Source organism: Brassica napus, chromosome C4 (assembly GCF_020379485.1).
Source record: "Brassica napus cultivar Da-Ae chromosome C4, Da-Ae, whole genome shotgun sequence".
Classification (NCBI taxonomy): domain Eukaryota; kingdom Viridiplantae; phylum Streptophyta; class Magnoliopsida; order Brassicales; family Brassicaceae; genus Brassica; species Brassica napus.
In genome coordinates, this window is record NC_063447.1 from 54,921,091 (window position 1) to 54,934,388 (window position 13,298).

General features: G+C 34.8%; 2 protein-coding genes across 2 annotated transcripts; both read right to left on the reverse strand.

The window, feature by feature from the left end:
- Positions 1-3,871: 3,871 nt before the first annotated feature.
- On the reverse strand, positions 3,872-4,795 carry LOC106434539 (mavicyanin-like). Its single transcript, XM_013875413.3, has one exon. The coding sequence runs from the start codon at positions 4,388-4,390 to the stop codon at positions 3,872-3,874; it is 519 nt and encodes a 172-aa protein (XP_013730867.2). The 5' UTR covers positions 4,391-4,795.
- A 2,978-nt stretch (positions 4,796-7,773) lies between these two features.
- LOC106434541 (mavicyanin-like) lies at positions 7,774-9,921 on the reverse strand. The gene has a single exon (XM_048754009.1). It carries the CDS (start codon positions 9,508-9,510, stop codon positions 8,992-8,994), a length of 519 nt encoding a protein of 172 aa, XP_048609966.1. The 5' UTR covers positions 9,511-9,921; the 3' UTR covers positions 7,774-8,991.
- Positions 9,922-13,298: the final 3,377 nt, after the last annotated feature.

Here is a 13,298-nt window from a genome sequence, read left to right on the forward strand (position 1 = left end):
CTCCTTTGCCTGAGAAGATCTATAAACCCCTGTGCCAATCATTTTCCAGAAGTTCAACAGCTCTGAAGTCCAATAAAGACCAGATGTCCTCTCCCCTGCACTCAATCCAAATAGTCCGCAGAGGTCTGTGAAAGATACTTCAAAGTATACTTTCTGCACTACGAATGCCAGAAAACCTTCCTGATGGCTATCATCGGGATGGCTGACGTATGCGGATGCTATGAACTGGCGTACCAACTCCGGATAAGTGGGTTCGTTGAGGTTGCATAGTTGGCCTAGACCCATGTTCTGGAACAGCCCTTCAATGTCTGATTTGATTCCCAATATTGTCATCGTCTCAGGACATGCTAGTTGTGTAGCCGGAACGGCTACCTTCTTCATGTTGTTGTAGTGGGTGGTATCAGACTTATCCCACTTCTTTGGCTTTTGCTTCTCTCGCTGAGACGAACCCTCTTCTTGTGTGTGTTCTCCTTTGCTGATGTTTTCGTGCGCTTCATTCTCTACAAAATAAAATCTTTGAAACAAGTGAGTATGCAGTATATGTTTTTCAAAGCAGCACAATAGTAACACGAGTTCAGTAAACACTAGCGACTCAGCTAAGGAACATCAATCCATAATCAGTTCATTCCCCAGGTTCATCATTCCAATATGTATTTCAACAACGATTTGCTCTCAACATGGTTATAATCAATTAAGAACTCAAATCAACATGAAAATGAAAGGCGAAATCGAGTTGTGATAAAAAAAAAAACAAATTGAAAAAAATTCTCAATCCCTAAATCATCTCAAATCATGTTCCAAACTCGTTGATCACAGACAATTGTGTTCTATTCCATGTTTAAACATTTGTTTCATGCATATTTGATCAAGGAATCAACAAGGAAATAAGAAATTCACAAAACCCAAAAAATTGCTCAAGAACAAGATTTGAGAATGTGGAGATTCGCGGAGTATACCTGTCTTAGGGTGAAAACGAGTGTAGGAATCAGGTAGAGCTCGAAAAATCAAGGGGAATAGAGCCCAAAATTGTTCAAATCGGATGATTATAGAGAGAGAAAAAGGGGGGGGGGGTCGAATTATAGGGGAAATCGGAGGGGATGAGAGTTCTGAGGTTTTGATCCAAAAAGTTTGGGTTTTGCCTTATAATTCTGTTTCCCGCACACGCATCGATCGATGCATTTTTGTACAAATACGGATCGATCGATGCGTTTAAAAAAAGGCTCCCGAGATTTTGTTCGATCCATCGATGGGATAATCTAATCGATTGATCACATTGTTACGCTTTGGTCCATCTTAGTGATCGATCGATGCGTTTTCGGACATATATCCATCGATCGATCCGTTTATAAAAAAACTTACAAGATTTTCCGAGGACATTCCGAGGAACGCTTGAGATTCTCGATCGATCGATGGGATAATCTAATCGATCGATCACATTGATACGCTTTGGTCCTTCTTAGTGATCGATCGATGCGTTTTTGGATATATATATATCGATCGATCCGTTTATAAAAAAACGTACGAGATTTTGTTCTCGATCGATCACATTGTTACCCCAAACCCTGTTTCCTCGGAAAAGCCTCGGAATATTCTGAGGAAATTCCGAGGAACACCTGATATACTCTATCGATCGATGCGTTTTGGTACATATGTCCATCGATCGATCCGTTTAAAAAAAATTGACGTATTGAAACCCCAAACACTAGTTCCTCGGAATTTCCTCGGAATATTCCGACGGAATTCCGAGGAAGAAAAGGGTTTCCTCGGAATTCCCTCGGAATAATCCGAGGAAATTCCGAGGAAATAGGGTTTTTAAACCGAAAACACCGTTTTGCGGTTTGAATAACACCTATATAACCCTTATTAAGTGTCTTACGTTCATTATGAAGTCAAAAATTTGTTCATTACCGTATAATTAACACTTTTCCGATTGTATGAACGAAATCCCACAACATAAGAGAAACACTTATACCTTTTAATGAACGGTAAAGGAAATACTTTCAATTAGTTTTGAAATTTGTTATTTCATGGTTTATGATCATCTATACAAAGAATCATCAATGGTATGCATTACAATTGTATAAGAAATGAAATACGGCAAAAAAAAATTGATGTTTTGAAACCCCAAACACTAGTTCCTCGGTATTTCCTCGGAATATTTTCATTTTACCGGGCAAATATTTTACGAAAATTGAAATTAGAATTCCGACGGAATTCCGACGGATAATGTCCGTCGGACCCTAGGTTTTATAACCACGAGCCCCTTCTTCTTCCCCTTTTCTCTCTTCTTCCTCTGCGCGACTCCTCTCTTCTCTCCGGCGATTTCCCCCTGAAATCCGACGATATCTCCGGCGATCTCCCCCTTCTCTTACACAAATCATGTAAGGACCCTATCCCACTCTCTTAGGTTCTATTTGTTAGGTTTTTGTTTAGTTTTGATAGATTTTTGTTAGGGTGATTGGTTAGGATTGTGATTTGGTTGTATAGTAGGTTTAGAATTGTGATTTGGTTGAATAATTTGTTTTGTTGAATTGATTTAGAATTTTTTTATTTTTTTTTTGTATTTATAAAATCGATTTTTGTATATAGAATCGATTTTTGTATTTTACAAAACGATTTTTCTATATAAATTCGATTTTTTGGATTTTACAAAATCTTTTTTGTATATAAATTCGATTTTTTGGATTTTACAAAACATTTTTAATATCTATAAAACTTTTTTTGTGATTAAAAACTATTATTTGGGAATTAAAAATATTTTTAATATATATATATATTATTAAAACTATTTTTTGTAATTATTAAACTATTTTTTATTTATTAAAACTATTTTTTGTTTATTAGAACTATTTTTATATATTTATTAAATATTTTTAATATCTATAAATCTTTTTTTGTGATTAAATTATTTGGGATTTTAAAAAAAAAAAATTAATTTATATATTTCTGTATTTATTAAATATATTTTTTTTAATTTACAGGTCTTATGATGATCAGACCCGACCTCGACAGCATCCTTGAAGGACAAGGATGATCGCATATCTTTGTTGGAGACCCAGATGGTGGCTCAACAGGCGGGCTATGACGCACAGAGGAGGCTGAACCAGCAAATGATGGAGATGATGCAGAGGATGTACCCGAACGAGGTGTTCCCGGACGTGCCAGACCCGTAGTTTTTTTTTTTCCAAAAACTTGGAATGTTTTATTTTTATTTGTGAAACTTTGAATATTAATTAATATGATTTCAATTTTATATTTTCGAATTTAAATTTCAAAAATTTTATTTTTTTAAAAAAATAATAATATTTTTTACATTCCGAGGAAAATAATTATATTTTTTACTCGATCGAACGATGCGTTTTTGGACATATATTCATCGATCGATCTGTTTATAAAAAACGTTCGGAATATACCGAGGGACATCTTCCTCGGAATATACCGAGGGACACCTTTCCTCGGAATATACCGAGGGACAAGGTCCTCGGAATATACCGAGGGACATGTTCCTCGGAATATTCCGAGGAAGATGTCCCTCGGTATATTCCGAACGTTTTTTTATAAACGGATCGATCGATGGATATATGTCCAAAAACGCATCGATCGATGAACTTCCGAGGAAATATCCCGACGAAGTTCTCCCTCGGTATATTCCGAGAAGATTTCCGACAAATTAGTGATCCTCGGAATTTCCTCGGAAATTTGTTTCCTCGGAATTCCGTCGGAAAATTTCGAGGGATTTCCGAGGAAAGAAGAAATTCCGAGGAATTATTTCCGAGGACTTGTTTCGTCGGTATGTCGTCGGAATAACGTTATTCCGACGAAATTCCGACGATTTTTTCCCTCAGTATCCTTGCTGTTTTCTTGTAGTGCTTCAAAGAGGTGATGGTCCCATCTGATATTGTGGAGCATTGGTTGTTGAAGTAGCCAAGGGAGAAGGTGAAGGAGACATATAAGAGCTTGGTGATCTGACTGGTCCCGGAACTGGAGCAGCCACTGGACCCAACGAGGCCGGAAAGACGAGGATGTGAAGCTTTTGTCCTATGTCGCAGTGACCAGGAACTCCACATATGAAGTGTTGAAATCCAGGTTTGGTTAGAGTTACCGTGTCTGATCCAGTTTGGTACCTCGCTAACGGATTAGACGAGTAGCATAGCTCGAAATCATGGGGAGTGACTTCAGTGACGTCGTGGAACTCGTTGTTGTATTCGAAGACCAGTGAGTCTCCTACTTGAAAAGTTCTTGAAGAAGCCCAAGCTTGGTAATCCACACCCATCATGGTCCATCCGCTCGAGTCGCCGACTTTGTGAACCGTTCCTCCTACTCCAACCCCAATAAGTGCCACAAGAATCATAAGAGAAGTGAAGAAAAGTTTGCTATTGATCCAAGCCATAATTGATCGTTGTTTGATTCTTGATTTTTAGAGTCGAGAGAAAAGTTTGGTAGATATCTTATGGAGAAGTGATTGAGTTTGTTTTGTGAAAAATCTAGTTCCCCTATACATGTGTTTATATAGAAACCGAGGATTCCAAGATAAGGAAAAATTAAGATAATCAACTATACACAATCTCAATAAAAAGGGAAATTGTTGAATATATATTTGGATATTTTTAATGATGTTTAGTTTTTTGTACTTTCTTCCCTTTTCTGTATAAAGGAAACAGATAAACAACGACCTCAAAAGTGTTATTGGTTTATATATTTTGATTGATTTAGAAATCCATATAGTATTTATAAATCCAAGTAAAATATGCAAATCCGGAGGTTTTCCCTCGGATTTGAGTCTTTGTATTTTTAACTAAAAAATCCAAACAAATCTATTCAAATCCATTATAAAATCAAATAAATTAGTAAATCCGTTCGATTGAATAACACTTGATTTGATACAGAATTTATGAATCATTAAACCAATAACACACGATTTTAATACAGATTTGAAAATTATAGAACCAATAACACTAGATTTAGTTCGGATTTTCAAATCCATTAAAATACAACAACCAATAACCCCTACCAAAATTAAATTTATTTTTTGTTTGCATACGTGATAAAAAAAATTCCCATTTTTTTTATTTTTGTATAGTTTATTATATTAAAATATTTCATCGGATTATCTTTTTCTTGTTCTCTTTATCCGACTTGCCTCCATTATTTTCTTTGAGTAGCGAAGTCCATATCATGGTTTAGAGATATATGAGATTATAAGTAATTATATATATTATTTTTCAAAAAATAGTAATTCTATTATTATAAAATAATTATTCATAAATACCAGTTTCATTTTAGATAACCGGTTTGGATTAAAGTTAAGAATGACTTTCTAATTTAGGTGTGGGGCGAGGATTCTTAGAGCATGATTAACCCGGAGTTCTTAGATGGGGTTCTTAGCGGAAGTTAAGAAACAGTTTCTTAACTTCCGCTAAGAACTTCACTCTAAGAACCCCGAGTTAATCATGGTCTTAGTGTACTATCGAATGGTAGTCCAAATTGATGATAATGAAATTTATCAGCTTTAAAAAGAGGAAAAATAATTGCTAATTACACATATAATACGTCAAATCACATGATCACACACCTGGTTAAAAATAAGAAAAACTCTGATTCACCAAAATAAAAAATTTTCTCTCTGAATGGTATATGAGTGAGAAGAGATAGAAAGTTATATTTTAAACATATCATTTTATAGTTTTGAGTTTTGTTAGATTTCTTCTGCTGTCCAGATTCATTTTTCTTGAACAGTTATAGTCATATGTAGGAATACCATAAGATATTAAAGATTATTAAACAAGTGCAATGATTTTGGATTTTCACCAATATTTTTAGTTGTTTACTTTTATATTAGTAAAAAAAAAAGAAATCACATTTTATTATTTTTATTTTCTTGGACAAGTGAACATTTATTTTAAATGATCTAGTAAAACTGTTTGGTCCCGGAACTGGAGCAGCCACTGGACCCAACGAGGCCGGGAAGACGAGGATGCCAAGCTTTTGTCCTATGTCGCAGTGACCAGGAACTCCGCATATGAAGTGTTGAAATCCTGGTTTGGTTAGAGTTACCGTGTCTGATCCAGTTTGGTACCTCCCTAACGGATTAGACGAGTAGCATAGCTAGAAATCATGGGGAGTGACTTCAGTGACGTCATGGAACTCGTTGTTGTATTCGAAGACCAGTGAGTCTCCTACTTGAAAAGTTCTTGAAGAAGCCCAAGCTTGGTAATCCACACCCATCATGGTCCATCCGCTCGAGTCGCCGACTTTGTGAACCGTTCCTCCTACTCCAACCCCAATAAGTGCCACAAGAATCATAAGAGAAGTGAAGAAAAGTTTGCTATTGATCCAAGCCATAATTGATCGTTGTTTGGTTCTTGATTTTTAGAGTCGAGAGAAAAGTTTGGTAGATATCTTATGGAGAAGTGATGAGTTTGTTTTGTGAAAAATCTAGTTCCCCTATACATGTGTTTATATAGAAACGAGTTATTCTTCACCCCGCCAATAGAATTTCTTTATTTCAAATCGATATCTTTTAAAAAAATATATATATATTTTCAAGTTATATTATATTTTTAAAATAAAAAAGTAAAAAAAACAGAAAAAAGAATTAAAAAAAAAATTTTAACATCGTCAGCAAAACACTAAACCCTAAATCCTAATCCCTAAACCCTAAACCCTAATCCCTAAACCCTAAATCCTAAACCCTAAACTCTTGGGTAAACCTAAACCCTTGGATAAACCCTAAACCCTTGGATAAACTCTAAACCCTTGGGTAAACCCTAAACGCTTGGATAAATCCTAAAATCTAAATAATAACAAACCCTAAAACTCTAAACCCTAAATCCTAAACCATTGAGTGTTTTAGTGTTTAGTGATTTTGATTTAGAGTTTAAGATTTATCCTAGAGTTTAAGATTTATTCTAAAGTTTAGGGTTTAGGGTTTAAGATTTAGGATTTAGGGATTAGGATTTAGGGTTTAATGTTTTGCTGACGACGTTAAAAATATTTTTTGTTTGTAATTACTACTTTTTTTTATTTATTTATTTTTACCTTTTAATTTTTAAAAAATAATATAATTTGACAATATTTTGTTTCCTTTTTTAAAAGATATCGAATATGAAATAACACAATACTATTGGTTGGTGAACCCAAAAATAAGTCTATAGAAACCGAGGATTCCAAGATAAGGAAAAATTAAGATAATCAACTATACACAATCTCAATAAAAAAGGGAAATTGTTGAATATTTGGATATTTTTAATGATGTTTAGTTTTTGTACTTTCTTTCCTTTTCTGTATAAACGTATCAGATAAACAATGACCGTCTTCAATATAAATTTCATTTTTTTGTTTGTTTATGTGATAAAAAAATTCCCATTTTCTTAGTTTTTGTATAGTTTATTATATTAAAATTTTTCATCGGATTATCTTTTTCTTGTTCTCTTTATCTGACTTGCCTCCAGTATTTTCTTCGAGTAGCAAAGTCCATATCATGGTTTAGAGATATTTGAGATTATAAGCAATTCTATATATTATTTCTAAAAAACTAGTAATTCTATTATTATAAAATAATTAATCATAAATACAAGTCTCATTTTAGATAACCGGTTTGGATTAAAGTTCAGAATGACTTTCTAATTTGGGTGTGGGGCGAGGATTCTTAGTGTACTATCGAATGGTAGTCTAATTTGATAATAATGCAATTCATCAGCTTTAAAAAGAGTAAAAATAATTGCTAATTACACAAATAATACGTCAAATCACATGATCACACACCTGGTTAAAAATCAGAAGAACTCTGATTCACCAAAATGAAAATTTCTCTCTCTGAATGGTATAGGAGTGAGAAGAGATAGAAAGTTATATTTTAAACATGTCATCTTATAGTTTTGAGTTTTGTTAGATTTCTTCTGCTGTCCAAATTCATTTTTCTTGAATAGTATTAGTTATATGTAGAAATACTCCTGTTCGGAAACTCGGTAGGCGCTACGCATGCCGTTGGATTAATCGGTAATTATTCGGCGATTTGTTTTAGGTTATATATCATATATTTTTAACATGTAATGATAGTGAGGTGGAGTGGTAAAGTATCTTTACCTTAACTAAGCAATCTGACTTCGAGTACCAATGAGTGCATTTTAAGGGATTTTTTAGGTTTTTTTTAATGAAGGATAAAACCGTCATTTACGTATGATCTTCCTCTTAGGTTTCTGGTTCTGCAACTCTAAAAACGCGACCGCTATCAGATTTTGACGAGTTTTATAGCAATTTTCTTTGTTTTCTGTTGTTTTTGCCAAAACTTCACAAACATAAAGTTGATTACTAGATCTACAGGTTCAAATAAGTAAAAAATGTAGTTTTTTTCTTTCTAAACCTGATTTTCTAAGTGCATATTTCCAATTCGCCACGGTTGCTCAACCTATAGCGATTTCTCGGCTGCTAAATCAGCTGGGCGACCGAGTTTTAGAACAGGGAGAAATACCGTAAGATATTCAAGATTGTTTACTTTTATATTAGTAAAAAAAAAGGAAATCACATTTTATTATTTTTATTTTCTTGGACAAGTGCACTTTTATTTTAAATGATCTAATAAAACTGTTTTTTGGGTCCAATATATAGATCAAGTGCTCACTTATTATTCCGTACTTATTCGAGTCATGAATAAGTTTATCGTATAAATATGTAATTTAAATGACAACACACCACTTTCATAAATTTGATGAACCAAAACACTTTATCCTGATACTTTTTATATAATAGTATTTCTTAGGTTTTCTTTTCTTTAACAATATTTGAAAAAAAACAAAAGCGCTACCTTGTAATATATGGTGATTCATACGTAACTCTTATGTTCTTTTTAAAAAATCGAGCTGGATGAACAAATCGGTTGGAAGAAAAGGAGTTACAAGAAAGCAAACCAAATTCATTACAATAAATTAAAGGTATCATCAAGATTGCTATAACAAAAGATCAAAGCCAACAAGCTGAAAAAGAAACAGTGCTTCAAAGAGGTGATGGTCCCATCTGATATTGTGGAGCATTGGTTGGTGAAGTAGCCAAGGGAGAAGGTGAAGGAGACATATAAGAGCTTGGTGATCTGACTGGTCCCGGAACTGGAGCAGCCACTGGACCCAACGAGGCCGGAAAGACGAGGATGTGAAGCTTTTGTCCTATGTCGCAGTGACCAGGAACTCCACATATGAAGTGTTGAAATCCAGGTTTGGTTAGAGTTACCGTGTCTGATCCAGTTTGGTACCTCGCTAACGGATTAGACGAGTAGCATAGCTCGAAATCATGGGGAGTGACTTCAGTGACGTCGTGGAACTCGTTGTTGTATTCGAAGACCAGTGAGTCTCCTACTTGAAAAGTTCTTGAAGAAGCCCAAGCTTGGTAATCCACACCCATCATGGTCCATCCGCTCGAGTCGCCGACTTTGTGAACCGTTCCTCCTACTCCAACCCCAATAAGTGCCACAAGAATCATAAGAGAAGTGAAGAAAAGTTTGCTATTGATCCAAGCCATAATTGATCGTTGTTTGATTCTTGATTTTTAGAGTCGAGAGAAAAGTTTGGTAGATATCTTATGGAGAAGTGATTGAGTTTGTTTTGTGAAAAATCTAGTTCCCCTATACATGTGTTTATATAGAAACCGAGGATTCCAAGATAAGGAAAAATTAAGATAATCAACTATACACAATCTCAATAAAAAGGGAAATTGTTGAATATATATTTGGATATTTTTAATGATGTTTAGTTTTTTGTACTTTCTTCCCTTTTCTGTATAAAGGAAACAGATAAACAACGACCTCAAAAGTGTTATTGGTTTATATATTTTGATTGATTTAGAAATCCATATAGTATTTATAAATCCAAGTAAAATATGCAAATCCGGAGGTTTTCCCTCGGATTTGAGTCTTTGTATTTTTAACTAAAAAAATCCAAACAAATCTATTCAAATCCATTATAAAATCAAATAAATTAGTAAATCCGTTCGATTGAATAACACTTGATTTGATACAGAATTTATGAATCATTAAACCAATAACACACGATTTTAATACAGATTTGAAAATTATAGAACCAATAACACTAGATTTAGTTCGGATTTTCAAATCCATTAAAATACAACAACCAATAACCCTACCAAAATTAATTTTATTTTTTGTTTGCATACGTGATAAAAAAAATTCCCATTTTTTTTATTTTTGTATAGTTTATTATATTAAAATATTTCATCGGATTATCTTTTTCTTGTTCTCTTTATCCGACTTGCCTCCATTATTTTCTTTGAGTAGCGAAGTCCATATCATGGTTTAGAGATATATGAGATTATAAGTAATTATATATATTATTTTTCAAAAAATAGTAATTCTATTATTATAAAATAATTATTCATAAATACCAGTTTCATTTTAGATAACCGGTTTGGATTAAAGTTAAGAATGACTTTCTAATTTAGGTGTGGGGCGAGGATTCTTAGAGCATGATTAACCCGGAGTTCTTAGATGGGGTTCTTAGCGGAAGTTAAGAAACAGTTTCTTAACTTCCGCTAAGAACTTCACTCTAAGAACCCCGGGTTAATCATGGTCTTAGTGTACTATCGAATGGTAGTCCAAATTGATGATAATGAAATTTATCAGCTTTAAAAAGAGGAAAAATAATTGCTAATTACACATATAATACGTCAAATCACATGATCACACACCTGGTTAAAAATAAGAAAAACTCTGATTCACCAAAATAAAAAATTTTCTCTCTGAATGGTATATGAGTGAGAAGAGATAGAAAGTTATATTTTAAACATATCATCTTATAGTTTTGAGTTTTGTTAGATTTCTTCTGCTGTCCAGATTCATTTTTCTTGAATAGTTATAGTCATATGTAGGAATACCATAAGATATTAAAGATTATTAAACAAGTGCAATGATTTTGGATTTTCACCAATATTTTTAGTTGTTTACTTTTATATTAGTAAAAAAAAAAAAAAATCACATTTTATTATTTTTATTTTCTTGGACAAGTGAACATTTATTTTAAATGATCTAGTAAAACTGTTTTTTTTGTCCAATATATAGATCAAGTGCCCACTTATTATTCCGTACTTGTTCGAGTCATGAACAAGTTTATCTTATAAATATGTAATTTAAATGGCAACACACCACTTTTATAAATTTGATGAACCAAAACACTCTATCCTGATACTTTTTATATAATAGTATTTCTTAGGTTTTCTTTTCTTTAACAAAATTTGAAAAAAAAACAAAAGCGCTACCTTGTAATAAATGATGATTCATACGAAACTCTTATATTCTTTTAAAAAAATCGAGTTGTATTAACAAATCGGCTGGAAGAAAAAGGAATTACAAGAAAGCAAACCAAATTCATTGCAATAAAAGGTATCAACAAGATTGCTATAACAAAAGATCAAAGCCAACAAGCTGAAAAAGAAACAGTGCTTCAAAGAGGTGATGGTCCCATCTGATATTGTGGAGCATTGGTTGGTGAAGTAGCCAAGGGAGAAGGTGAAGGAGACATAGAAGAGCTTGGTGATCTGACTGGTCCCGGAACTGGAGCAGCCACTGGACCTAACGAGGCCGGGAAGACGAGGATGCCAAGCTTTTGTCCTATGTCGCAGTTGTTGACATGAAGAATTAAACAAAGGGAAGTAGTAGAGGAAGTAGGAGAAGTGGCCATATCACTTACCAAATTGGGAGGAGTGGCTAGTCCACTACTAGTTAGTGGAGGAAGTGGGAGGAGTGGCCATATCACTTACCAAATGGGGAGGAGTGGCTAGTCCACTACTAGTTATTTATTCTTCCACCATTGAGTGCTTATTGCTTTTGTTTCCTTTAAATACACCATGTATGTTACACAATTCAATACAAACATTTCTTTCATTCTCTCAATCTCACAAATCCTCTCATTCTCTTAAATTCGCAAATTTCTCTTCTCTCTCAAATACTTACGGTTACTTCACTCCTTTTTTACTTTGTTCGTGTGCTTCATCACGGTTAAAACACTTAGAAGCTCTCATAATCCCACAAATTATCATGGTATCAGAGCAGCAACAATCTTGAAACCTTTCTAAATTCCGCAAAATCAAAACTCTGTTTCTAGTTCTTAAACTTTACCTCTGACCAAGTAAATCCTCAAGATGGAGAACAACAACAATAACAACAACCGAATCAGCATACCTGTGACCCTGAAGGGGATTAACTACCTCTTGTGGGCCAGGATGGTGAAGATTGCCCTTGGAGGAAAGGGTTTGTGGAGTCATGTCTCAGCAGAAGCAGCTCCAAAACAAACCACCCAAGGAGAAGATGGACAGGAGATTGTGGTAGCTACTGATGAAGACAAATGGGCTCAGGAAGATCTCATGGTTCTCACGGTGCTCCTTAGCTCCCTAGAACCCGCCATCATGGAGTCTTACTCCTACTGTGAAACTACCAAGCAGCTGTGGGATACACTCTACAAAGTGTATGGAAATACCTCCAACCTTACAAGGGTCTTTGAAGTAAAAAGAGCTATCAATACCCTCAACCAAGGAGATATGGAGTTCCAGCCTCACTTTGGCAAGTTCCGGTCTCTTTGGGCAGAGATGGAACTACTCAGACCACATACTACCGACCCCGCCACTCTCTTAACCAGGCGTGAAGAGGACAGAGTGTTTGGACTACTGCTCACGCTTAATCCATCTTATGGGAGCTTAATCAAGCACATCCTGAGAGCTGACAAGTTACCTGACCTGGATGAAGTATGCGCTCAAATTCAGAAGGAAGAAGGCTCTGTGGGCTTATTTGGAGGCAAGGGAGACTTAAACATGGCACATCAAGCTGAACGAGCCGTGTCAAACAAGGCAGCTTACAAGCTAGATGAGAAGAAAAACTTGACCTGCGATCACTGCAAGAAGAAGGGCCACATGAAGGACAAATGCTGGATACTACATCCGCACCTCAAGCCCAACAAATTTAGGGACAACCGCCCTCAATACCAAGATGCAAGAGCCAACTTCTCAACTGATGGTGCTGAGCCAACAACACCAATCACCATGGGTATAAGCAACCTAGGTGTGGGAAGAGCTACTGCCTCCACATCAGGCTATGCCACGCCAAGAGCCAATCTAGATGAGACCATCAAGAAGTCTGACTTAACCGCTCTCATCAAGGCTCTCAAGGAATCTGGTATATCTAAAACTCTTGGTATCTCCCTTAATGCTTCTCACAATGCAAATGGTTCTATGAATAATTTTAAATCGGCTAAGCCCTTAGTTATAGACTCTGGTGCTTCTCATCACATGATAAGTGATTTAGA

Excerpts from the sequence above, each read along its gene's own strand:
- LOC106434539 (XM_013875413.3), bottom strand. The coding sequence starts at position 4,390 with ATGGCTTGGATCAATAGCAAACTTTTCTTCACTTCTCTTATGATTCTT.
- LOC106434541 (XM_048754009.1), bottom strand. The coding sequence starts at position 9,510 with ATGGCTTGGATCAATAGCAAACTTTTCTTCACTTCTCTTATGATTCTT.